Below are 27836 nucleotides of genomic sequence, written 5' to 3' on the forward strand. Positions count from 1 at the left end.
AGCTTTCTGATAATGTTTATCTTTGCTTTAGTTAGAAAAATTGAAGAACTAGAATAGGCATGGATGTGTGACTGTTCCTGCACACCTACGTAAAACAAGAGCAGCTGATAGCATTGCATGAAAGGCAGATGTCACACCTAGGAGACTGCTTTACATTTCCTAACCTCGATTCTTTGGTTGGAACTTGCTGCTGTGTTCAGCATCAGTGTTCATACTTGGTAAGCCAGGATACAGATGCAAGTTATAAATGATTTAATATTAATTAATAAAAATGTCATAAAGCAACTCTCGGAAGACCAGCAAAAGCATACATGTGCAAATTAAAGTCACTGAAGTCACTGGGCAAAATTAAACCTCTGAGCATTCTCGGTACTACAATAACTGATCATTAAGCCAAGCCACGTGCACATGGTGAGCAACACATTACTGGGCATAAACTCATCCATGGCAGCCAGCAGAGCCACTGTCACTAATCCTCTTAGCCCACGGCAAACACAAGATGACCTGAATGAAAGGGCCAAACTCAGATTACTCTGTGTCTCTTACTGCTCAGGGCATCACATCAACAGCTGCCAGTGACTAGGAAGATATTTATTTACATACTTGCATCCACTGCCCTCAATGATACAATGACATGGAGTTCCAGACTGGGATCTTCTGCAGCTGAGCTTAGCAGGGCTTTGAAATCCTCTCTTTTACTCTTTGTGGAAGGACAAGGACATCTAGAAACAGTAGGTGTGTAACAAGTATGTTGCTTTCGGTCATCTGAGTAACTGAAGTCAGTACTGTTACACTGCGTAATAGATGTTCTAGCAACAGCTACAAAAGTCATTTTATTCAGTACATCAGAATCTACCTTCAAAATTAAAGAATTCAGAAACCAAATTCTTCTTCAAAAATGAAAATAAATTTCTTTGCCAATTTGACCTATTCTTCCTTTTTAAAAGTGTCTAGTCTAGTCTGTCAAAGTGTACACCTTTTCAGTGTAAGTGAATAGTCTCACTGCCTTCAATGTATAAAGCTAATAACATAATTAATCCTTTACAGAACCAGGAAGTCAATTCTAAATTTAGATTTCAATTTAAACACTCTAGTACTCTGTTACACAAAAGAGATGCAGGGTATATAGCCAGATACAGCATTTAAATTAATGTCAAAGTAGAGAGTGTCTTCAAATCTTTGCTTTTTGTTTCTCTGGTATGATCTTGTATTTCTGTGGTTATATAATTGGATTTATTGAACTGAATTACTGAAGTGTAAAATATGAAATTGTCTGCAATTGTAACATTCTTCAAAAAACAAGTGTTATAAATTAATTGGTAATAAAATGTGTTTGTACTGTGAAAACGTTAATAAAAACTATTCCAAAACAACAATCTTCTTCCTCAGTAGGTAAGAGCCACCAAGAGTGACAAGGGAGCATCTCAAAGATGTATTCATAGTGGTAGTGTAGTAGTTCTGCTGAGAGAGTGAACACAGATTTGGAGAAAAAAGAAATACTAAACTGGAAAGCTTCCTGTTATTATTACATACTTAAATGAAACAATATTTTTCCCTACATGCACATCTTTCCTGATAGGCAAGAAACACTGTCCCTTCCTAAGCCCTCCTTTGTCAAAACTTAAATGTAGATTTAAGAAACAAAGAAAGTATACAGCATTTCTTGTCACCCACATGAACCACGGGGAGGACACTTCGAATTTTCTAAGACTGTGAAGGATATACTGCTTATTTTCATACTGACTGACTATGCTTGTCCATAGTACTGAGAAAATCAGTTGTTACCTGGCTCATGCAGGTAATCCTAAAAGTAACATTTCACCAACTATTTACATACAATCCCGAGTACTATGTATTATAAACAGGCTTCTTCCAGAACTGACAGCACTAAGCACATTCATTACAGCCAAGACCTTAGTCCAGCACTACCTTTGCACCTATGCGTGCAAACAAGGTTTGTGAATTGGAAGTATTTGATATGCAAGTACCACTTGACCATCCCATTGATGCACTTTCTGAAAAGGAGAGTCTCTTTTGTATGAGAATTAACATTCAGATGTACCCGCAAACCTGTGTTTCTTTTGAAACATTTTTCAGACTGGATTCTCAAATAACCAGCGGGTCTTCACGTCTCACAAGCTACCTCAGCTTATACTGCCTATTTTTCTAATGGAAACAGGGTGTGTGACCTAACCTGGTACTAGTTTTGAACATCACCTTTTGGAATGATCAGTCCTTAGGGTTTGTAGGTCACAGTACATTTTGTACACATCTGTCTTTTCTTGTTGTCAGCAATTTGAAATGACAAGTCACAAATGCAGAGAACCAGGAAGGATTCAGCTTACAGCAGATGCCTGGGCTACATAAGTAAATGACAGACTTGTGAAAGCTTTGTTTCTTTTAAGGGATAAGATGTAACATACCTGCAGGTTATTAAGATGAAAGCCATGTTGCTGACAGACTGGTGTACTGTAGTTCTCCCAGAATCTCAGGAAGATTAAGAGGTTTTCAGGAAGATACCATGGAGTTGTTTTCTTTGATAAAGATTTTACAGTTTGGGTAGGTTGAAAGAAATATCAACTATAAATGAAGTCAATGTTGTTCAATATCAATTTACTCTGTTTAGCAGTCTGCTTAGCCTCTAAGCATAAAGGTAAACGGCTTAATTCATCTTCATAAAGTGCCAAGCAAATATTCTTTGACAGTATACTAATTACAAAGTTTTTAGTGCTATTAAGAATGAATCTATGAAGATACACAGCACAAAAATGTAAGCTATTTTCACATACTAAGTAGATAGGCACATTTATGCTGAGTTCAACCAAAAAATAAAATAAAATACAAGAATTGGTTAAAAACTTTGCAAGTTATTTTCATCAAATAACTGATGAATGCCTATGAAACTTTCATTTATCTTTACTTCTTCAGTATACAGTCAGATAATGCATAACAAATGCATTGTCTGAAAAGAGGAAAGCTTTTATAAATCATCTATGAAGCTGGATCTATCTAAAAACTCAGATGCTCGTGCAATAGATGCATTTAGGACCAGAATGCTATGCCTTTACCATGTCACCTTCTATCAAAAGCGATCTTCCCAATACCAACTTGGGTAGGAATCATTATGTAATCTCAGTAATGTGTTTTCTAACATTTAGAGGGTTTTTTCTTACTGAAACTTCATAGAAATACACAATTCAAGACAGTGGAAGTTTTGAAAGATATAGTAGAGAATATAGCAGAGGAAGTGGTAAATATGCAGTCACATTTTGGTGTTGGTTTTTGTTCATTTGTTTTAATTTTTTTCCCAAAGCATACCCCACCTTGACAGCATGTAAGACAGGATAAGTCTTTGGAGTGACCCAGTACATTTTCATTTCAGAGCAGAGCAAGGAAATTCCTCTAATGAATGAGAAGAAGCTTCAGTATTTACAAACAGGTAAGTACAGACTGTCGTCCTTCATACACACTCCTGAGATACATGCTTGAAGTGCTAGCAGACTTCAAGAGAAGAAAAAAGAAAAACATTCAGCCTAAAGCTACGATAGTGAAAATCAGCTCTAACAAATGCACAGGAGGATTGTGTTCTTAACTGTTTGAGAACACAGCCATAAGTGGATGAGACTCCACTATAAGCAGAGTCACTGCTCAAACACTAATATAAAAATATTGGGAAAAGTGGTGGGCTCCACTTCTTTCAAACTCATGCTCTATATTCACTATTTCTAACTTTCAGTTCTTTATATGCACACTGTTATCAGTGAGAACCTGACTTAATTCAAGCCCCTCCCAGTAAATATGTTAGTTATAAAACAGCCAAACTCAGCACTCATTTATAGCAAGACCTTCCCTGCTGCTAAACCATACAGCTTAAATTCCCTAGGGTGACATTTGGCCCCACATATGCTTTTGTGGAAAGAAGAGGACTTTAAGAGTCTGATCTGTTGAAGGAAGGAGACTTGTTTGACTATCCGAACAATAATTGTTCATAAATTTCATGCTCAGAATCTACTGTCTACAACCACTGCTGTGCAGAATATAACTAAACCAAAAACTAACAATTTCAGAAAGGCAGAAATAACATTTTACTTCTTCTGGAATCCTTTCTCTCTCTTTTTTTTTTTTTAACAATTAAATTTAGGTTAGTTCTAATTTTGCATCAGGACGTGTTCTTATCTTTCAGTGCTGACCGCTGAGAAGGCCAGACACTAAAGCTAACTAAACCATAAGCCACAAGTAAATACTTGGGAAGTAGGGAAGTACCCCATTTGGATATTCAGCATTGAACATCTGCTCCTGTTTGAAATGCCCACTGCTGAGCCCTGCAGAGCCAAGTCACACGGGGACAAGGTGCCCCCTCCCCAGTGCAACCACGTGAACTGGGAGAGGAAAAGGAGAAGGCTGGAGAGGAGCCATACCACCCCAGCCCACAGATGGCCAAAACATTACCATCAGTGTCCCTTCCTCCACCTAGCACCTCTCCTTGGCTACATTACAGGGAATGTAGACTCCCTGATTATTCCCTTCCCCTTCATACAACTTCCATGTCTTTTAGCATCCCCTCTAAAACTTCACATTCACACGTGAAACTACTTCACAATTCCAGGTGTCCTCCCATTTGCCTGCTGGACTCAATTTGGTTTGGCGAGCCCAGGAAGATGCAAGTTCTTATCTTGAGAACACTTCTTCATTTCTCAGTTTGACTTTTAGCCTTTTGATTTTATCAAAATATTGTTAACCAGTGCAAGATTCCTAGTTTTTCTAATAAAACTAATTCTTTACTAATTCTTTAACAAGTACTTGGAAAATCAAATTCGTGTTTTCAGCTTATATTTAAAACCAAAATTTTTTCTTGCTAAATGCAGTATCAAGTAGGAAAGAGGCAGCACCCTATTCAACAGCTTTCATCTTACATGTAACAAGGGGCTGATTAAAATCAGTTTAATGGCTCTGAAAGAAGGGAACCTGAAGTCATTTCTTCTGAATCATGCTATTTAAATGGCAAGAGATGTGCAGACCTTTCAGCCTAGGAGTTGCAACAGAAGAGTCCTACTTACACAATCATTAACAGGTTCCCAGGTTATAAACAGAAGTAAGATGTTAACAGTGTAAATTGCTTTTCTTTTCTTTTTTCTTCTCTTTTCTTTTCTTTTTTCTTCTCTTTTCTTCTCTTTTCTTTTCTCTTTCTCCTGCTGCTGCTAAGACACCTAATGGATGCTCAAAAGGAGCAAAGAGCTTTCAGAGGGAATTGGAATGTTTTCTAACACTGAAGATAATTCACAACATGGTTAATCACAAAATACACAAATGTTTTGCTTTAATATCTTACAGACCAAGAGTCTTTATGCTAACTACACCCTATGCTAATTACAAATCAGCATTATGAATTTAAAATCTTGACATTTAAACTACTTGCTTGTCGCGCACATTTACATGATTATGGAAAGTGTATTTATGTCTCACAAGGCAAGTATGCTTGGGAGAAATTGTGTTTAAAAGCATATTCAAATTTATGCACACAAAATGCTTCAATTCTCCATATACTAACTATCCCACATAGGTCAGAAAGCCTCACTTTGAAACACTATTAAGAAAAATCTCACATCAAATACAAAGTAACACTGCTGTTCGTTAGTCAACAGCAAAATATGATTGCAAATGCAGTATCTTATTATTTACCATTTATAGTTTTATGCTAAAATCCCATGACTAAGACAGCCACTTTGAAAACGATCCCCTATATGGTGAGGAAGAGTACTTTGTGAAGCTAGAGACTCTTCAATCTTCTGTAAGAAATGAGCATTTGGCTCAGCAACCTTTTGCAACATTGTCTTCATCAGCTGTAGAATTACTATTCTCTTTTCTCTAATATACTCTTTTATAACTAAATAAAAATTTAAACAATGAAATGAGTTTGAAAAAAGGAAAAAAAACAAAAAAAAAATATTTCATACCATCAAAAAGCACTTTTTGGAACAACCCTATTAAAATTCATTGAATGCCTGCAGGCAGCTCAGTGCACTGTGTCAGGTGTGGATGTTGTGGGCCATATCCTACGTAAGTTTAAGTTTACATAATGCTTCCAAATGCTGATTTATTATAGATTAAATGAGTAACTGAAAGTACATGTGCTTCCAGTTATTCCCGCATCTACAAGCCTGCAACTTTCATCATGTATCTTGAAAATGAAAAAAAAAAAAAAAGAAATAGTCTTTTCACAGAGCAGTTGCTGGCAAAAACAGGCTACTGGCAGGGAACTGTTTTACACTTCTCCAAAGATCACCAAGTGTTATTAAAAGGTCTTAATTTTATTTTTTTTGTTCAATAGCTTTTTTTTTTCTGTAGAGCAAAAAAGGAAACGCTTGATTGTGAGGAAAGCTTAATTTGCAAAATGTAATACATATTTCATGAAAGCTCTGATAAAGTGCTTCTAACTTCAGAAATTATATCATCTCCAATAACTGCTGTACGTTTTTTGTTTTGTTTTGTTGGGGGGGGGGGGTGATAGATTTTTCCATATGCTAAATACCCATCTCTATTGAACTAACTGTCTGGTGATACAAGAAATTAGATTCCACCAGTCAGGAATCTACTCTCAAAAAAAAAAAAAAAAAAAAAAGGCAGCAAAATCTGCCATGCTATGCTACCTCCTAAAAAATAACTCAAATATATCTCATTGCATTTCAGTAAATTATAGCCTTGAGACCAGTAACGTAGTCATTAAATTACCAGACTATATTTATTCTATTCATTTATGAAACTTAGGAAATGCTGAAACACTGAAGGGCTCCCCTGTTCAGGCTTTTTCTATATTATTAACAAATAAATGTTTGTTTTGAATTTGAAATTAGATAACAATTACCACAGTAATTTTTACAGGTTTCTAGTGACATGTTAAAGAAAATTATTTAACAGAGAAGTGAGCTGGCATTTGGCTTTGGTTTGAACTAGGGAGTGCATTAATTCCACTGCAAACATCCTGAGCCTACAAAGGCTTATGCTATTGTTCCTGAATTATCCTCAAGCTTTGAATTAGCACACAGGGGACCTCCCAGAGGGCCCCAGAGCATCGATTGTGCCCAGACTATTCTTCAGTGTGTTGATCAATAAGAGACATGCTCGGAAGGTCTCAAACTATTGTAAATTTCAAAGGAGTGCTGTAATCTCTATAGCGCACAAGTGCTATAGAAGCATATAAAAATATAAGAGTCAGAAGGGATTTTAAAACAATGCTCTAGCTTCAGCTTCTCAAGACTTCTGTTCAGAAACATCTTCCTTCATCATTGGTAGCTGGCATTTCCATCCAGAATTTTCCAAATAAAATTACTTGAGGATATGGATATTCAAGACTTGAAAATATATTTGTGAATATCTCTATTTCAGGGATAGAAAATTGAAATAAAGAATATGCTTTAAAGATACTTTTTTTTCAGAATTGGCAAATTTCAAAGTACGAACAGGTCTGTACAAATGAGATTACACACTTCATACTACACATCCTGATCTTACTGAGGAATAAGAGTTTTTAGGGGAATAAATTTGCCTGCCACTGCTTTCTCAACATTAGGGGTTTATCTAAGCCTTGACCTTCATTCAGATGACATACGGGATATGCCGCTAATATCAAAGAGTGCAAGGGAGCTGAACCCCTACTTCCACACCAGCCTGTGCCACTACCAAAACTGCTAGGATGCTAAAACCAGTGTTTTGGTGGAAAGATGAGCTGCTGCTGAGTTGATGCCCAGTTTTCAGAACAAACTGTAGAGGTCCCACCAATGCTGTGATGACATGCCATTCAGTCTCATTACATCTCCGCACTATTTCTACACAAGGAAGAAAAAAAGGTGTGGTTGACAGTTTGTTTTCTGGATTTACTACTGGCTGTAGTTTTGACAAGAATATCTCCTGTCAGCCTCACTTAAAATGCTGCTATTCAGCATCTTTTTGTTGTTGTTCTAAGAGCCTCAGTTCTTTCTTGAGCAGATCAGGCTACTGTCATTTGCTTGAATACAGACCTTGATTTAAAATGGGGATTCATTGTCAATGAAAAGACTGCACACTAAGATGGCTTGTTACATGTTGAAGCAGTCTGACAGGAGGAAGAAAGATCTTCCATCAGAGTGCTAAGCAGAGGATGGATCAGATTTTATGATTTGTCATAGTGATGAATTAATATTTTTTTCTGTCCAAGGGGTGTCACCAGAAGTCAGAGTACTAAAAGTTACACAATATACTTGCTTTCCCAAAATACTTCCTGTACAAAATGATGCTCTTCTTCAATTGAAAATCCATGCTGGCAAGAAAACGAAGGAGGTTACACCTGCTACCATGAGCAGCCACCATGCTGACCTCTCTGCCAGAGCTGCACTTGTAATCAAGGGCCTGGAGGGCAGCTGGGGGAGGAAAATGCTTCGCATCCTGCACTGGGAGGAGCAGAATCTGTGTGGGAAGGGCATCATCTGCAGCGGGCTGTGTTTCTTCACGGTTCTTTAATTTATGCCTTAATGAGCAAGGGGAAAGCTCAGCTGCAGCATGGTGCAGCACCCTGCCCTGTCAGAAAAGTGCTGCGAATGGTCTGGTCTGAAAGCCTTTTCTCGGCTCCCATCACAAAAGGCCATAAAGCTCTGATTTGTATTTTGGAATAAGGTTTTTACATAAGAATAAAAAAATACAAAAAAAAGAAGAACATTCACCCCTCCATACAAATAGGAGCACAGGATCGAAACACTGGGCACCACAGCACAGTGGCTTTAAGCCCTTGATAAATAAAGCTTTCTACAAAAGCCCATGGAGTGGGCAAACTGCAGTCCAAGGAACGATACACAAGGGCTGTATGCTAACTTCATATCCACCAGAAAAAAATTTGGGACTTTATTCTGTCATTCATATTGAAAAATGGATTGCTCCCACAGTCCCATGTAAAATATAACAATTGTAATGCTGCAGGGTATTAATTTATTTTGTGGTAAGTATATTTCTTTTTTGATAAGAGATTACACTAGATTAATATTATACGTGGAAAAAGTGTACTTTGGGATTCATGAAACACCAGCCTCAAAGAGAAGGTCCAAGTGCGGTTTTCTTTTGAAGGTTTCTGAGTTTTGAAAAGTATTTTCAAGAGCCTGAAAATTTTTCCCATTAGCAGAAATTACCTTTGACAGAGAAGTGTATGAGGGAGAAAGAAATAGCTTTTCAGAAATGTAACTTCTTTCATAACCCATTCAGAAATTTAAGTGTTACTTAAAAATAAACAAATCCATATTCCTGGTTATCTTCATTCACATCACTCTTCCACCATTTGAACTGCTGATAAGCCACCCTTTCTAAAAAAGTTGCATCAAACGTGCAACATATTCTACCCCATTCTAGCAGTAGGACTCCAGAGTATTTTTACAAAGGGCGCCAAAAGAGACAAGCACTTCCAACCTCCCCAGAAAGAGGAAAAACAATCCATCATCTTCAAAGTTGTTAAATGTTAGACTTGATTGCATTATTATTTATTTATTTATTTTTAGAACTAGCTCTCTGGAAATGGAATTTCTATGAACTGAAATGAACAGCTTAAAACACAAATACTGACACTCAGTACTGCTGCATGTTTAACCATCCTAAAATATGAAGCAGTCAATAATGCCAAGTTAGTGAGTCTTGCAATATGAAGGAAAAGAGAATTGGAACAGGTACCAAAAAAGTCAAAGGAAATACCACATTTTTAATGCAACTATGATGATTCATTTTTAAATATTTATCAATAAAAGGTTAAAAAATATATATAGTCCACTTTTAAGTTATCTTTGAAACTGCATGCACATAATACCTTTATATTTCCCAACATTTTATTTAGCCACTGACGTCATTTTACAGCTTTGCTCTCTTTAATAGCTTTTAATGCCAAGCTATTTAACTGTGACAGCTGTTGAGAAATCAGCTTTTAGTTTTCTCATTAAAAGTAATGCTGCATTAGTAGCCAAATATGTGAAAAGTTAAAATTTAATGATGGGGAAAAGACTTGTTTTAACTTTAACAAAAAAAGTCAAAATTTTCCATTGCTAGAAATTGCAGTTTGTTAATACTTAGGAAAGAAAAAGTTGTATTTGTTAACACATTTATTAGGGTTTAATTAATTACCAAGAAGTTGAAGGTTTCAAAATTGACATTGATTTACACTCATTTACTCTTCAACACTCAGGACAGACAATGTGGGGCCAATGGGTGCAGAAGGATATTAGACAAATAAAAACACTCATAGCATACCATGTGGAAATATTATGAGAAAGTTTATGACCAAAAAAAAAAAGTGACTGAATATTGGCTCCTTTAAAAAAAAAATAAAAAAGAGCAAGAAACCTTCATTACAGTCAATACCGCAAGCCTACAATGCCTGTGCAAGGAACAGCTAAAATCATTATTAAAGCCACTGCTGTGCGATATTATCTAAAATGTGAGAGCTTAAACCCACCAGTTCAGTCTCCTAGTGCATCTACCATAACAGTTAGCAATCATGCTCTATACCTTTCAATATGGAAGTTTTTTAATGAATGAAATAAATCTCTCTTTGCCCGGGTCATTAGATGGGGCCATAACTCAGATATGCAAGGTAATGTGAGGATAAAGAAGGGCAATCATCTGCGCTGCAATAGACACACTCTGACAAAATCTAGCCACTTAATTGGGAAAAAGGAAAAAAAGTAATCTAGATGTCAATTTTCCATCAAATCAAAATTGGAACAAGTGAAGCAGGCATCTTAAACACTCTACAAGAGGCAGGTAAGGAAAAACAAAGAAGTGAGCCCAATATTTTCATAAAAACAACATCCTTGTTAGCCAACATCTCCCTTTCCATTTTTAAGAATCTTCAGTAAAACAACATGAACAAGGAAGTAGCAGTATTTTGAATTCTGCTATTTCTGAAAACAAGCTACCATTTGTAAATTGATCAAAAACCTTCTAAACAATCTTATACTACAAGTAGGCAGAGGTGTAAGTTCAACTAGATTCAAGACTAGAAAAGCAAGTTTCTGAGAAAAAAAAAGTCATAAAAGACAAACTGAAGTTTGTACACATATAAAAAAAATCTTCAAGTATTTGCTTTGTAAAAGACTTGTGAGTATAAGCGGAACTCACTGCCTATCTATTACCGGAAGGTGTCCCATTCTAACATGCATTTGCTACATCTTTCACTCTTAATCGAAAACACTGCCTATGGGAAGGACACTTTCATGACAACAGTATCTCTTCAGAGATAAAAGACATCTCATTCTTACTTTAACAAAGCAATTTCACTTGTCTGATTTTCTTCCAGGAAAAGAAATAAAAGGCTGTGAATAGGCTACTAAAACATCCAAATCAGTAGGAACAACTTGGTGCAATTAGTGCTAATGAGACATACACCAACCCATGCAAAGTTCCTTATCTACCCACCTGATCATCCTGTATTAACTATGCCTCCTGCATCCAATATTAAGAAGCAAGAATCAGGGGAAAGCAGGACACAACTTGGGTGACCTGAATTCAGGTAACAGAATCAATATGTAATATTTACTGGTCAGCACAGTATCAGCCTTCACTTTAGGACCAAAATCAAAATTATTGACAGCAGCAATTCTAATTATTTCACACCTCCCAAGCATTACCGGAACCTTCTCTACATTTGCATCAATTTCTTTAACAGGAGCTTTGGGAGCTCTCAAATCCAGATGGCTTACTTAGGTGTTTAATTCTATGCACCTGAACTTGCTGTGATGCAAGTTTTGAGATAGATTTATTCATGTTTTTCCCAGTTCACTGAACCTACCCAGAATAACAAGGAGAATACTTTCCAGCAAGTGTTTATAGGGACAAGCTTTGCACAATATATTTCTACTCTGCTTTTAAAAGCTGAAGGCGCCTGCATAATTGCCTCAGTACAATAATCTCAAATGATGACAAGATGATCTTCATTACACAGACATCAAGATTTTAAATTGAGTTTAAGCGAAAGACAATTGTTAGGAGATTCTCACTGCCCCATCTACATTTTTTCTCGGTTTCTGATTTAACCTCAGTCCTAGTGTGGTTTTACCATCAATAAGCCTTCAGAGAATGCTATCAGACATCACACTTGATGTAACTTGAGTTACTGATGCACATGATTTCAGCAAATCCATCACTGATGCAGAAAGGTCACCTTTAATTTTCCAGTGTCTCTCAGTTTATCTACTATTGCACCTATATGACTGAAACTGCTTCTGCTTTTTTTTCCTTCCTCTTTTGCTTAGTACATACCCACTCCCATATGCCTCCTATTACAAAAATGGCATTACTTTCATGTACTCTGGATAACAGAGAATTCATTCAGAAGGATTCTATGTTCAGATGCAGGCACAACAACAGTTATGCATCTGTACAGAAGCTTGATTATGCTGCTCTTGTTGCAAGTTTTGTTTCCTGCAATCCATTTACCTGTATTGGATTGCAGGAAACACAACTTGCAGCAAACATAAGGTAAATGGACTCAGATCACTCTCACCAACAAACTACATTGTTCTTGCTGTGAAGGAGTTCCCAGGTCTTGAAAAAGGAAAAATTCATTTTGAATACTTCATCCCATTCTTCGCCACTCTTTCCCTTATGGCACATCCTTCTTCAAAGCACTTTCAGGTGGTTATGTCCTCGCCACACTTCTCACCATTACTGAGTCAGAGTTTACAAAAACACGCATACCTATCTTTCTTCATTTTTACTCCAAGTTGTTTTTTGTTGTTTTAAGATTTCCATCTACTTCATATCACAAATTAATTATAATAATTAAACTATAGAATTTACCAAATATTATCCCGACTAGAATCCTCCTTGGTGGTATCAAGATGCATATATTTCCTTAGCTTCTTAATTAACTGTGCTCACAAACCACTACTCCTACAGGAAAACACAATATAGCTTGGATTTTATACACTTTACTACTCAACTGCATTACTTTAAACTATTTTTAGACTAACAAATTCTGTATTATGCTACATAGGAACTGCTACCCCATATTGATGGGTAAGTGTAGAGCCCCATAAGTCCAAGATCACCAGAAATGGATATTTCACCAGGATGAGGCCCTTTGAGGAATATTTCATTTTATGTGCCAAGACATACTGCAGAGCCATAGTCAAATATCTTCCTTTGAGCTTTAAAAAAACTTTAAAAATAAAGCAAAATAACACAACAACAACAACAAATAAACTAAACACAAAGACCTAGATGTCTGGCTAGGTACTAGTAAGTACTACTGCTGCATTTTGACATATTCCGTACACAGCGCTTGCCACTGACTACAGCTATATAAAATACATGGGATGGAAACAGAGGGCATCAAATTTCCCTGCAGTTCAAAAGCCTACAGATGATCTTTAGTGCTTCACAAACCTTTTCCTGCCACACAAACAGTTATGGATCCTCTCAAACCATTCACAGCAATAAACTTAAGTTTTGTAGACTGTGGTATGATTTGTTGCTGCTGCTGGTGCTGAAGAAAAATGTAGCTGTTAGGGAAAAGGATGTAAGGCTCATGAAGCTGAAGTTTGTGCTGACTACTACATTTCAGCTGTAAGTGAACTTTTTGACAGCAGTTCCTGAAGCCAGTTACTTCCCCTTGCAAAAGGATCACAGCACTGTCTAAAATCCACCAGACTCTACTCTTTGTAAAGGGCACTACCGAAAACAAAGCAAGGAAGAAGAGAAACAACCAAATTCATAAGAAAAAAAATGTGACAACAAAATTCCTCTGTCCCTGGGAGATTCATGTCCTCACTGACACTTTTACTTCAGCATTTTGGGGTTGGGACACACTCCACTACTGTTTGAGATTTCACACTTCTACGTTAGAGATTCTACACTGAGGTGCAAAGGTATATGGTGAAAAAATAAGAGGATCACAGCTGTTCTTCCAATGAGGACGTATGTCTCGGGCTGGGAACCTGGATCCCAAATCCTGTAATTTGAATAAGCCAATCATCAGATAAACGCAGGAAAAACTACTGCGATTTACAAAAAGAGAATCAATGCAACAAAAGCAGAATTCTAAAGTGCTCAACACTTCTATCACAAGTCCTCAGAAGGTGTTTTGAATGCTCAGCAAGCCTAGGAGGAAAAAAAAAAAAAAAAAAGCTCATCAGCTGGTTTAAAGCAGGACATGCATTTGTGCAGGAAGTAACAAAGCCCAGATTCCAACCATAAGTTTTAACCATGAGAAAATCATTAGTCCTTAGTACACAATGCCACAGTTGCTGCTACTTTCAATCATGATTTGCAAGCATTTTCTTATTGTTAAATTAACACTATGTGCAGCGTGCCAATGTGCACACATGGCAATGCAAAACTTACAACAGCTTTGAGCAGTCTGCACAATTATGAGATGAAGTGCTGATTATGTTTTACTGTAATTGCTCTTTCTAGCAAACGCTTCAGCAAATTGCAGTCGTGCAATTACAATATGTTGATGATCAAGTCTATAGCTGTAACCCTACCTTTTAGGAAGATTCACCCATTCTTATTTATTCTGTAAGGAAAAATTTGAATAACATGATTATTTTCCTTTCTTTGGTCATTTCAATATCAAATCAATCTTTTACCCCTTAAAGAGTCCCAAAGAGACACTTCAACAAAAAGTAGGTGTATACATCTTGCTTTCTTGTTTTCCCACTCTTCAGCTCTAACTGATGAGAGATCCCACAAGGAGTTGTCTTCATTTCAAGAGAACAACAAGACAATCAAACTAATTCCACAGAATACACTTTCATATCGGCTTCCACTAAATATCAGTGTTATAAATTTGATCTTGCCAGCTTTTAGTGTAAATGGCAAAAGGCTACATCAATTTGACATGAAGACAGGCTGAGGGAGTTGGGGATGTTCAGCCTGGAGAAGAGAGGGCTCTGAGGAGACCTTACAGCAGCCTTCCAGTACCTAAAGGGTGCTACAGGAAAGCTGGGGAGGGACTCTTCGTCAGGGAGAGCAGTGATAAAGGCTTTAAACTAAAATAGGCTAGGTTTAGTTTAGATGTTGGAAGGAAATTCTTCACTCAGAGGGTGGTGAGGCCCTGGTCCAGGCTGCCCAGAGCAGCTGTGGATGGCCCATCCCTGGCAGTGCCCAAGGCCAGGCTGGATGGGGCTGGGGGCAGCCTGGGCTAGTGGGAGGGGGCCCTTCCCAAGGCAGGGGGATGGAACCAGATGGTTCTTGAGGTCCCTTCCAACCCAAGTCATGCTATGATATATAGGATATATCCAAAGATACAGGATATAACCAAGGCAAGTTTGTAAAGAAATAGAATTTCAGCTGGTAGTATTTTACTCATAGGATCACAGAGTTATAGAATAATTTAGGTTGCAAAGAGCCTTTGGAGGCCATCTGGTGCAACCACCTCTTCAAGTTAGGACCAAATCTGTGTTCAGTCTGCTTGCTCAGGGCCTCACACAACCTAGTTTTAAAGATCTCAAAGGATGGGGACTCCACAGCCTACTTCTTCCATCTTTATTGCAGATTATGTCATGTCCCCTTTGGCTTTACTTTCCTATCTAATATTTATGCACTCATTTGGCCTAGGACTGTATGTTAGAGACCCATGAAATGCTTGAAACCGCTTACGACCACAGACTGCCGCTGCTTTGATTCTCTTTCAATAGACCACTGCTTAAATGTTGCTTTAAAGTTTGATTTCAATCTTAAATCCCCAAACCAAGGAAAATGCTTACTGTAAATAGAGCACAAAATAGATACCTGTGCAGTAATAAGGAAGACATAAAAAATAGTAGTACAGTTGACAATGATTTCAAATGCATTAAAAAGAAAATTTTGTTGTATTTTCCAAAAGCAGTTTATATTCAACCTTTTTTAATTAGCATACTGGCTCAATAATTTCTACAAAGGCTGGAAAAGAAAGTTTCAGCATAATTTTCCCCACAGCTTTACTATGTCCTACTCATCTTCCAGTGCTGAAAACATGCTAAGTTGTAGTTACGGAACAAGATTTTGTGCATCTCTATACAGCTATTGGATCTCGTCACCTCTCTTCTCCATCTGGTGGAGCATTTCCAACTAGTAATGGATGTGTGGAGGGAAGTATCTACAGGCTTAGGAATGAAGCATACATCAAAGTGACTCACTATGAAGCTGAAGTGAACTAAGATACTAAAACAGATTCAAAATCCAACAACAAATCCACGTAAGTTCTTATACTTTGATGTTATTCACTATGAAATCCTGAGGACATAATCTCCAGTTCAAGAGACAAAAAAGGACCTACTCCAATTAATATGGGCCTGTAACTTGTAGCAACTATTATTTCTGCAGCATCCTGGACCTTAATTTTACGGCAACAGATAATTCAGTTGCATTAAAATAAATAGAATCTAAAAACAAGAACTATGAACCAGTTATTCATGGTTATTTACAATTTGAGATCCAGAGATTACACCTTTTTCTGGAGGATACTGAAGTCAAAAATCCAAACCCAGACTTACGCTGGTTTTCATTTTCTTCCCTCTCCTCAAAGTTTTTTTGTTTTGTTTTTTTAAATGTGCAGCACCCTTTCCACACCATCTTAGATTTCATAGCCCTTTTTTTCAGATGCATGAGTAAATGTGGTTTGTACGCTGTCCCACTACAAACACTTTATATATAAAAATATATGTAATCTTATATCCTCTAGGATATAAGATGTATCCTCTATGGCAAACATCCAAACAACTGTCATACTCTGTCACATCCAATGCCAGGATGCAGGGGAACAGCACAGAGTTGCACCAGGGAAGGTTTAAACTAGATATTAAGAAAAATTTATTTACTGTAAGGGTGATCAAACATGGAACAAGCATCCTAGAGAGGTGATTGATGCTCATACTTGTCAGTGTTCAAGAGGCATTTGGATAATGCCATTAATTATATGCTTTAACTTTCAGGGAGTCCTGCAGTGCTCAGTTGGACTTGATGAGCTTTGTAGGTCTCTTCCAACTGAACTATTCTACTCTATTCTACTTACTACCTCTTCTTGCATCCCCTGTGTTGCCACAATCTAAATCATATGGATGAGTTCAATTTATGCTGCACCACATTTTGAATTTACAGTTTATCTCAGATCCCTTTAGTGATTCTGAAGTGGAGGACTCAATAACTGTATAAGGTCTGGCTGGACTAAGGAAGGTTGGATCTAAGTTCTAATTTTGTTTTATTTATGTCTATTAGTCTGTCAACAAATACTAAAATCTGATGCCAATTTGAATGTGCATATTTAAAGAACAGATGGCAAAACGACCCGAATACTTGAGATTTTTAATTCTGAGCTGCATATTGTCACTTTTTGCTTTTCAAAATAATCTTCAGACTAGATCAGTTTGTACAAAACAAACAATTTATATGCATCAGTTTACCATATGGATTGATCACAGCTGGAGTTCTATGTTAAACCATAAACACTCAAAATCTATTTTTTTCCTCCCTTATGCATACAATTCTAGGATCTGCACCACAATTCCACTGTAATAGAATGTTTAATTACATAGAAAGCCAGGAGCCTCAATCATTACACCTTATTGCAATAAATCCAAGCAAGTTTTATAAATATTTCTCAGTAAAACAGCAGCAAACAGCACCTACAATTAAAGTATAAAATCATCATTCTATTCAAATGCATGAAATAAAATTACTTGAGTTCTTCACGTTCATAATTTTAGTTTTAAAAAGTCAACAGTCCATTTCCTTCCACCTCATCACCACCAAAACCAGGATGAACATTTTTAGATAGATGCTAATTTAGTCTTATATTAGAAAGGTTATTTTCTTTTTCTAATAAGCTATTTTTTAGAAGTCTAAGTAATAGAGAAAAAAAAAATTACTTAAGTCTTCCTTCAATTGAATAAGTAAGTGCAGACTGGTATGATAACAAGTAAAAAAATAAGTAAAAGCTACTTCAGCTGAAGCAAGTCCTAGTATGATAAAACCTTGAAACATAAGTGAATCATTTTCATCATGCAGTTGTAGCAGGATTTTCTACATTTAGAGCTCAGTTGTTAAAAAGAATGAGGCTCTTCAAAGTCAGTCTTCCACAAGTCATCATTTCTATACATTACACAGTCACTCATATCAAGAATAACTATCCATGACATATTTGTCTGAATTATTTGGAGTTATTATGAGAAGAATTCCCGTTACACCTGCTTAGTGATACTTTTCCAGGCCATATGCTCTCAAAATAGCCTCTTCTGTGTCAAGACAAGGATAGCATAATGATTCAGTAGAAAAGTGAATCTATGTCTACTTGAAATTTGTTGTGCACATGTCCTCAAACCATCAGTATCTCTCTATTTTAGAAATATGAATTTATACAACTTTGTAGATAGGACAATAGTGGCCAAAAGAAGAGTCTCTTTCGACTAAAGTTGTTTTGAATTTTAAAATTCAAGATTAAAAAAATTACAGTATTCATTGCAATGTTTTCTTTAGTGTAATTTTAGGCACAAAGCATACAATATACCTGTTCACGTGACCAGAATAAACAAAAGCAGACTCCCAAATCTCAAAAACTATTGTTGCTTTAGCTAAGAAAATATCACAGACAGCATTTCCTTCAAACACTGGATTTGGGTAACTCATTAAGATGCAGGCAAGAAAAACTATTATCATCAAAATCAACAGCTTTATCAGGACTTCATAAGGGCTGGTTATAATAGCTTTCCCCCGGCCCTGGAAAACCAACAAAATGAAAACTAACAAAATGCTTCAAGTACAGAAGTGTGATGTCTGTAACATAGATCTTCCCCCCTCTTGTTTAAATGGGTGTTGAAATCCCTCAGTGTTGGAAATAGGCAGTTAACACATCTGCAGCACTGTTTTGAACCTTCTAAAATTCAGGGAACAGCCCTTTATTGGATTATTTTTCATTTTTTGATTATTACAGCAGTCTTATTTACTTGGTGAAAGCCAAGATTCAGAAGAACGACTAATATTAATCTGTCAACTCTGTCAATTGTTCCCCCGATAAGAAATGTTGGATTAAAATTTACTGGGTCAGTTTGTTTATTTTTACTTCTTATTTGAAATGGAAAAACAGAACACTGATTACTACTTACTAAAAATCATCTCAGCTCTGAAATAAAGTGCATTTTACTTGCCCTTGCAAACTGTGAATTACTTAATTGAGGGCTTCTTGCAGTCAAGATAATAGATATTACCATAAAATGTGGCAACATTCACATTCTTATCTTTATCTGGCTTAGCACAAGCCAGATGTGCAACAGCAGAAGTTTTAAATAGTTGACACTCTTATAGCAAATGTGAAATTGAGAAGATTCCTGGTACAGTTAGCAGATAAGCATTTTCATGTTTGCCTGCACCTCTCTGTCCCCCAGTGACCAACATGATACCATATCTGGATTTGGGCTGGCATAGCGACCAAACGAAATTATACAAATTTTTCCACTCCTGGGACATGCTTTAGGTTACAGCTTCTTTTATATCTACTATTTTCATATAATATAAGAATATCACTGAAGTGGATTCCAGTGATTCTTTAGAAGAATGGACGGGTTTTCCACCCTACTACCCATTTTAGTCTTCTTACAGACAAGAATTACTTTAGCAGTTGCATGAAAAAGGGAGAGATATCAGGGTGAAAGAAGCATAAGTTGTTTAAATCCATACTTATAACCTATTATCCCTTCCACCTGTACCCAGTCAGGTGCACAGCCCAGTGGATGTCCAACTACAAAAAGAAAAGAATCAGTTACGCGGTCTTGCTTTATTCCTTAGATTCTCTTAAATTACATATTTTTTTCATCCACACATAAATATAAGGAATTAATATATTTATACAGAAAACACCATTCCGGTAAGTGTAACAACAGATATTAGGTCCACCCCAGGTATCCATACCCAGGAGAAACCACCAAGATTTACTCAGAATACTCTCAGTATTGACAAAAATAATACTGCTATAAAATGTAACCTGTTCTCAGCCACAAGAATAATGTTGGTATCATCAGGGTGAAGATACAAGAAAGGTAGCAAATGGAGGTTTGCACCGCTACTCCATGCGAGGTTCATCTCCTTAATTAGATAAAGGAACTCAAATAAATCACCGTGGTCTCTTTCAGAAATTTAAGAAAATCCTTTGAACCTTGCAAATTTATATGGAAACAAGAAATCTAACTCACTAGAACTAAAAGTATTATCTAAGAGTTCTTTAGGATGATGTGTAAAGTGGCTTTACATGACAGTATTTTATAGTTTAAAAAAACAAACAACAAAAAACACCACCCACATTGCTGGACCATAAACAACCAGAACAAGTGTAGATGTAATAACTGATAGCCTCCAACTCCAAGAAGCTTAAAAACTGCTAAGGTGGTCAAGCAACTGGTACATTATATCCTCTTTACGCATATATTTATCATATCTACCCATTTACTGTTTAACTGTTTTAGAAGATAGAGGCAGTTCTGAAAAGCTTGGTGTATATTTCACAGACCCTGGAATAACAGTGCTATAATCTTAAATCATGATGACAGTACTAGCATAAGAGACTATTATTGGATCTGGCAGGGATGGAGTTAATTTTCTTCCTAGCTGACAACCAGTATGGTGCTGTGTTTTGAATTTGTGACAAAAATAGCGTAGATAACATCCCTGTGTTTTGGCTGCTGCTGAGCACCACTTGCCCAGCATCAAGGCTTTCTCTTTTTACCCACTGTGCCCCCAGCGAGTAGGCTGGGGGTGGGCAAGAGTGTGGACACAGCCAAGACAGGTCAACTGTCACTGCAGCTGACCAAAGGGATATTCCATGCCCTATAACATCATGCTCGGCAATAACAACGAAGGGGAGTTTTTTCAGGAAAGGTAGCCCGGCCTTGGAGATTGGCTAGGCATTGGTCTACCTGTGAGACGTTGTGAGCGACTACCTGTCCTGTGCATCACTTGTTTTGGTTTTAGGGTTGTTGTTTTTTTTTCTCTTTTTTTTTTTTTTGTCATCTTGTTCCATCCCCCTTCTTCCCCCACACTAAATTATCATCTCCATCCCATGAGTTTTCTTGCTTTTGGTCTTCCTATTCTCTCCCCAGTCCAGCTGGAAACAAAGCAGTGAGCAAGCAGCTCCAAGGTGCCTAGCTGCTCACTGAGATCAATCCACCAGAGACAAATACCTTAGAGGTACCTTTCTTCATTTATACCAGAGAAAGGTCATTTTCAATGGCCAAAGGAATTAATCAGTTAAAATCATATTCTGGTGCAGCACACCTTGCAAACTGAGAGCAGCAAAAATAGCCACTTAAAAGAGCATGTTCAAGTCTTCTGACCTTTTTTTATTTTTATTTTTTTGATATTTTAATAGGCAACACATCTCCCTCCAAAGTCTTATGTAAGAGTCTCTTCCAATCAGACTTTGATTATTTAAGGTAGCAGTCCAGTGTTATTAAAACACTTGCAGGATTTTCTAGTAAAATCAATAGAGGAAGCTTCATCCCTACTATGGCTTTTAGACAATATTCACAGGCATGTAGAGACTTTGTTGTGTATAGATTAGATAAATCCCAAAGAAAATGACCATGGGTACTTCACAATTAGAGGTGTGTGTTTATGCAGTATATGAATATATAGAACCATATTTGAATCAGGCAATTCAAATTGGTTTGAGGTTATATGAAGTAAGTCACACTGAGCTGACTGTCCTGCTTACAAAACTCAAGCTGTCATTTAACTCTGTTTTGTGCATCTCTGCCCTACACAAAACAAACACACCCATGGAGAATGGTCACTGTATTGCTATGAAGACAACCTCTTCGTGCCTGTATGGTCAGCAGGTTTGGATGAAGCTGGACTGAGTCACACATTCACATACATGCAGACTGCTACTGGCTTCTTTGAAAAGGGTGAGTTTCTTAAGATGAGAAGTTTCTGGGTGGCTGCCTGTTAAAGCACAATGACACAGTTACCAGAGCAGTGACAAAAGGCATGAAAGGAAAAATGGGAGTTTCAAGTCTTTCAGGGCTATTCTTGCCACTGGTACAGCATCACTTTCCATAAAGATTAAAAAAGAGAAAAAAGCCTCCAAAGACAGCCTGTCCTTCCACAACTCAGTACTTTCTTCTTAAAGACAGGGGCAGGAAGAAAGATTTTCTCTGCAGCATCCCACAGGTACATCAGCTGCATCACTTATGGTTTCTTTCCCCTTTCCCCTGATATGAGTGAAGTCCTTACTCCCAGCAGTTTTGGGTAGAAAAAAATGGAAATTAATAACTGAACTGAACTTGCTACCTCACCCTTCCCCAGCTCCGAACAAATCAGCAATTCACACCTAACATAGATGCTGTTTTCTGGTAAATCCAAGAGACAAAACACTCTTGTAACCAAAGAGCCAAAAGAGCCAAAGTGTTTTGAACTTAACGCCACCAGAAGTAATTTCTGTGTATATTTGGTAGATTATACTTCTGGAGGATGACCTCTCCCACCACTGATCTTTTGCATTAACTCTCCTACTGTGATAAAACTTTTAACTTGAATTCATAACAGCAAATTAACATTTATACTCAAGAAAGTCCTCTTTGTATTGACGTAGAATTTTTCTCACATAGAATATTCTATGAATATGCATTATTGAGAGAAATGCTATTTGCAAAATTCAGAAGACGGAGCAGAGACTACAGAAACTACTGATTTTATTTTTTTTTTATGACTTAGTACATTCTTATGCATAGAACTTAATCTCAAAATGTGCAGAGGTATAAACCCTAAAGAAGGAACATCACTAAGAGTTATAGGAAGAACTAAAGAAAAAACATACATATTAAGCACGTAATTCTGGATCTGCTAACAACTTCAATCACTTCTTACCACTAGGGCTTTCATAACATGTTTTTGTAATATTCCGTCTTAAAGAAACAACGAAATATGTGTTTTAGAAAGTGCAATGCAACAAAGTTTAATCCAAATTCACTGATTTTGCCTTCCCAGAAGGTTTTCAGTGACTAATGCACTCACCTTCTTTTTTGTCTCCCAAGTATGATACAGTGCAAATTACTAAACAGAGCCGTCCAAGAGGCACATCTTTTATACATATGGTTACCTACAGACTGTACAAGGTTGAGAGTTTTTTTCTCTGCCTTTTCAGGTTCATAACCTTTAAAGTACTTCTGCAGTACCAAACATGTAATCCTAAAGGTCTCAAGCCTCATACCCCAACATTCATGAAGAACCTGGCCAACGCAAGCCATAAGAAGTCATTTTCCCTTCCATGCAGACACCATGCATAGCCTCAAATACACTAGTGTGATGAGCTCCCAAAGTGGCCCATGCAACTTGGTGACAAAACACAGAAATGATTCCCTAAATGTGTGGATATACACGAACCTCCCTTGTACACAGAGATATGGATGTGTGATCCTTGTGATCCAAGATCACAAACTTCATAAGATCATAAACTGTTATCAACTTCAGATGATGCTGGGTGTTGTCAACTAAATGGATGGTCTGAAACCTCTCCCCCCCTTTCTCCCTTAGTAAAGTGTCTACATCAGAGTGTTTAAAAAAAACCTGACATTTTGAAGCAACTCAGCATAGGCACAGGAACACACGCAGTGGGGATGGATTAGCTAACAACCATTTAAAAAGGTATAATAAATACAATTAAGGACATTTGTCACTAATATGTTTTTGTTGTTGTTATTGTTGTTTTTTAATGTGTTATACAAACACCTGATGAACACGTGATTAGTGGTATCACTATTGTGTACTTCAGCCTGGTAAAAGCTCTGACTTTGAAGACCCTCCAAAGAAGCTGGCAGAATGCCATTTGCAGATTACAGCAGGAGGATGTTCCTTAAATGAAGGGCATTTCAGAAGAGCATTTTCTGTCTTCACTTAAAAGAAAAGTGAGCAATCTGACATATAGGAGTCTTTCAAAAAGGTATATGAATTCCTACGACATCACTGACTGATAGAAATCTATCAGTAAAAGGCCAAAAATGCAAACCTGTGATGGATTGAAAGCCAGGGCCCCCATCACCCTCATCTGGGAGACAGAGTTCAGCTGTTGGTACAAAACTATTCCTGACGTATCTCAAACACAGCTTTCATGGAGTTGTGATTTATTTCCATAACTTACAAGGTAAAGAAGGAACTGGTTGACTTTGGATGGGCAGGATACAATTATTTATGTTTATATACTTTACATATTTTACATATTTTAGATTACTTGCTTGAAGGAGAAGACATGAAACAGATGGGAGAAGAATAATATCTTCAGCGCAAAATCCCTTCTATATAGAGAAAATTCCTTTGAGGTGCCAAAAAGAAATGGCAAGCAAGGCAAGAACAGAGTCGAGATACAGCTTAATGAGGGAGAATGAATGGAACATTAACACAGCTGCAGAATAATTTTAAACTATCTGCAGGAATCTGGAACTTATTTTGGCTACTGGTAGGATTACTCCCTGACCTGGACCATCATTGCAGCAGAAATAACTCCACAGAGACTAAATAACAAAAAATATAAAAACCTTGGCTCAACAAATACCAAGAAAAACAGAGATCAAGGTAAACGAGACCTAATATGCAACCAGGGGATAAACAAAGCAAATGGGGAAAAAAAAAGAAAAAAAAAAGGTACATCTGATGACCATAATTTTATTCAAAGATAAGCCACTATGTCTTGAACAACCATTACCTAACAACAAACCAAATCATGCAGCTATTATTGTCTATAAAGTTCATTTAAGTGGATCCTAAAGAAATTATTTCAGTGGAAAGGTCTTGGTGTTTCTCTCAGTGTTTTCCTATAGGACAAGCTTAAGGAATACACTCACACAAATTCATCAAAATATAAGACTGATTTTTACGTTAGACTAGTACACGTGACCAATACCTAAAAAAAGGACATCCAGTGCACAGTGAAGTCCCAAAGAACAATAAAACAAAATTGCATGTTGCCTCCTGTAGGGCTAAAACAGAGTATTTTTAGAAGTCATTCCAGTTTAAAGGGATTAATGATTTAAAAATACCGTTTAATCTCAGCAATTATACGTGAGGTATATTTTGCATTTGATAATTAGCTTGTAACTGCAATGATAATTAGGCACTTCATTATCCTAGTAGAGCTTATTTTTAAGAAAGCAGGGTACTTTCAACGCGTTCTGATCAAGACTGTGCTTGTTAGTGAGTTGTTGAAAGCGTGAACTATAATAAGAGGGAACTACCAAATAAATTTTCCTCCAAAGATCCAATTAAAAAGAAACGTAAATATGACTAATTCAGTCATTAATATTTGTGAAAATATTATGCAGATAATATATCACTGAAATGTGCAACTTCAGCATGAGGATCTCTTCCCTATGAACTTGGATGTGCAAGGCAGCAGCAGCATTTACTAACCTCTTCAGCCAAAAGAGATGACATATGGCCCCTCCAGTAAGTAAAGCAACTTTCTCATTCATCTGTTTCCAAATTATCAGTCAGCTGAGCATACAAAAGTTACCCTCAAAAAGAAGGCTCACATTAATTTGTTAGTGCCCTATAGTGGTATTTTATATAAACGGCCAAACAGTTAAAACAAGTGCTGAAGGGCAAACAGTTGTTTGACAGGGGTAAGCAGGACCTGTGTTAAATCACCTGTTTATCTACCATTTCCTTTTCTTTTTCTTCTTTCTTAATTTAAATCATAAAAAATGGGAAAAATATTGCATTCTGCTTACCTAGACCTCTTCCTTTATTTTTACAGGGTGCCAATTTTTTCAAGACATCATTAGTTCTCCTGATAATTGACACAGAAAACAGCAGAAGAGGACAGCAACAATACCTCTCTGACTACATCAAGCCATGGCCTCCGCAAACAAGTAGCTGGAATAGCATAGAAAAGGAATTTGTGTGTTAAACCAAAGGACTTCTAAAACTAGTTTTTAAAAAAAAAAAAAAAAATTCGTTCTAGATTTTAACAATGATAAATATGGCACTTAGCATAAAAATTATGGGCAATTGATAAGGCAAAGATTGTCAGCTCTCTATAAATAGCATAATACGAATACACTAATACACTCAATATGATAATTTCAGTAATTCCTACCCGACCTTTACTGAATAGAAGCCTAGATAATAACTTCTTTACCAATAGCAATATCCAGATACTTTGGAGCAAATCATTACAAGCCATACTGGCAACAGAGAGAAAAACAAGAACTGCAAGGCTTGCTACCTAGCTGTATGCTCTACATCCAGCAAATCTAAAGGTGACGTTTCAATTTCAGTTACCAAAGTATTTCATAAAGCATTCTTCATTTTTTTTTATTTTTTTTTTTCCCTGCTACTATATAAGGTTTGTTAATATTTTGGGGCAGATCTTCTGTGGACTATGGTTTAAAGTAACAATCTTCTCATTAAATTTAGACAAATTATGACACCACCTAAATAAATCTGACCATAGAAAATGCAATTATATTGAAATCAGTTAACCCTAAATTATAACAATAATAATAGATAAATAAAACATCCTTTAAGTTAGTTCCTGGATGACTCTAGAAAATTGATATAGCACAGGAAAGCTGGGACTTACCATCTAGAAGTTCCCACACTATTTTTTAAAGCCAACAGAGTAATGAGGGGAGCAATATAATAGAGGAGACAGAATAAGTAACAATTGGATGTATAAAATACAAGGTTAACACATCCAGAAAGAAATCTGGAAAAAAAACTGAGTAAAACAACTGTAACCAAGATGGATCTATGAGACCCATAAATAGAAGAAAGCTGACTTACTGACACAGTAAGAAAAGAAGTAACAAAAAAGTTATGGCAGAAGCAAGGTGCTTAAACAAACTTGTACATTTTCAAAGGCAGCTGAGACCTCGACCAGAGAAAGGTGCAGGTATAGAAGTACAACTTTTCTCTTACTGAAAAAGGAACTCACCTTTCTCAATTACTCTTGGAGATTTAAAACAGCCTACAATGACAGCAATAAACCATTTTCTTGCATGAATGTTTCTATTTTTCTAGTTACTAAATTTTAATTTTAAGTGTTTGGTTAATATATACATATATATATATAAACCAAACACTTAAAACATACATATATATATATTCTTAATTTCTATGTCTGTATTCCTCTGGGTAACTGTCTCTGCATAAGAATACTTCTCCCTTACAGAGGGAAGTTCAATATTTGTTTTTGCAATCACAATCCAAATGTGATTTTTTTTAAAAAATCCTTGAGTTGTTCAAATACTTAGTCTCTTCAAAATATTTTGATTAAGGCTCTCCTGAGACCAGAGCAGGATTACAGAGTACTTCACAACCAATTCATCGGTTATTTAAATAGACCAACACTAAAATAAGTTCTGTCACAAAACAAAACAAATAGGAAAATATACATAATTTGAACATCATTTCTGGTAAAACATTTATTATTTGCCCTGTTTTCACAAGTGTGTTTTATTGATTGTATGAACTATTTTAACTGATTTTGGTCAGAGGCAGTTGGATGAAGGGTGAAGATATGAAATATGCTACGTGAACAAAGCACAAGGTTAGACATGTAGCACGCCAGTTTCAATTCCAGCTGTGAAAACAAAGATGCTCAACATCACTGCTGAGAGGCAAAGCCATAAAACAATATAATGTATATCTAAGAGACATGGGAGAAGAAGTAGTAGGGGAGAGGAGACGTTGCAAAATATTTTGGCTTTATTATGATTTAAGTAGGAATTCAAATTTGTTCATGGATGATTTTAAAAATAAGTATTATGCTTTTCTTGGAAATTAGGTTTATCTGAAGTCTAGAACATCATTTTAAGTTGCTGTTTGCATTTGAGCAGATCTGGCATACCTTCAAGCAAAAGAAT

General features: G+C 36.6%; 1 protein-coding gene across 4 annotated transcripts in view; it reads right to left on the minus strand.

Moving 5' to 3' along the window:
- CLSTN2 (calsyntenin 2) overlaps positions 1 to 27836 on the minus strand; it is a 342914-nt gene that overhangs the window by 244962 nt on the left and 70116 nt on the right. Inside the window, exon 1 of one of the 4 annotated variants that reach the window (XM_083849247.1) lies at positions 11265 to 11289. The exons of the other annotated variants lie outside the window; for them this stretch is intronic. Coding sequence (XP_083705373.1) covers position 11265 — 1 coding nt within the window. The 5' untranslated portion in view covers positions 11266 to 11289. Of the gene's footprint in view, positions 1 to 11264; positions 11290 to 27836 lie in introns of those variants that run through there. 4 annotated transcript variants of the gene reach the window in all.

This window comes from Anser anser (genome assembly GCF_964211835.1).
Source record: "Anser anser genome assembly, chromosome: 9".
Taxonomy (NCBI): Eukaryota; Metazoa; Chordata; class Aves; order Anseriformes; family Anatidae; genus Anser; species Anser anser.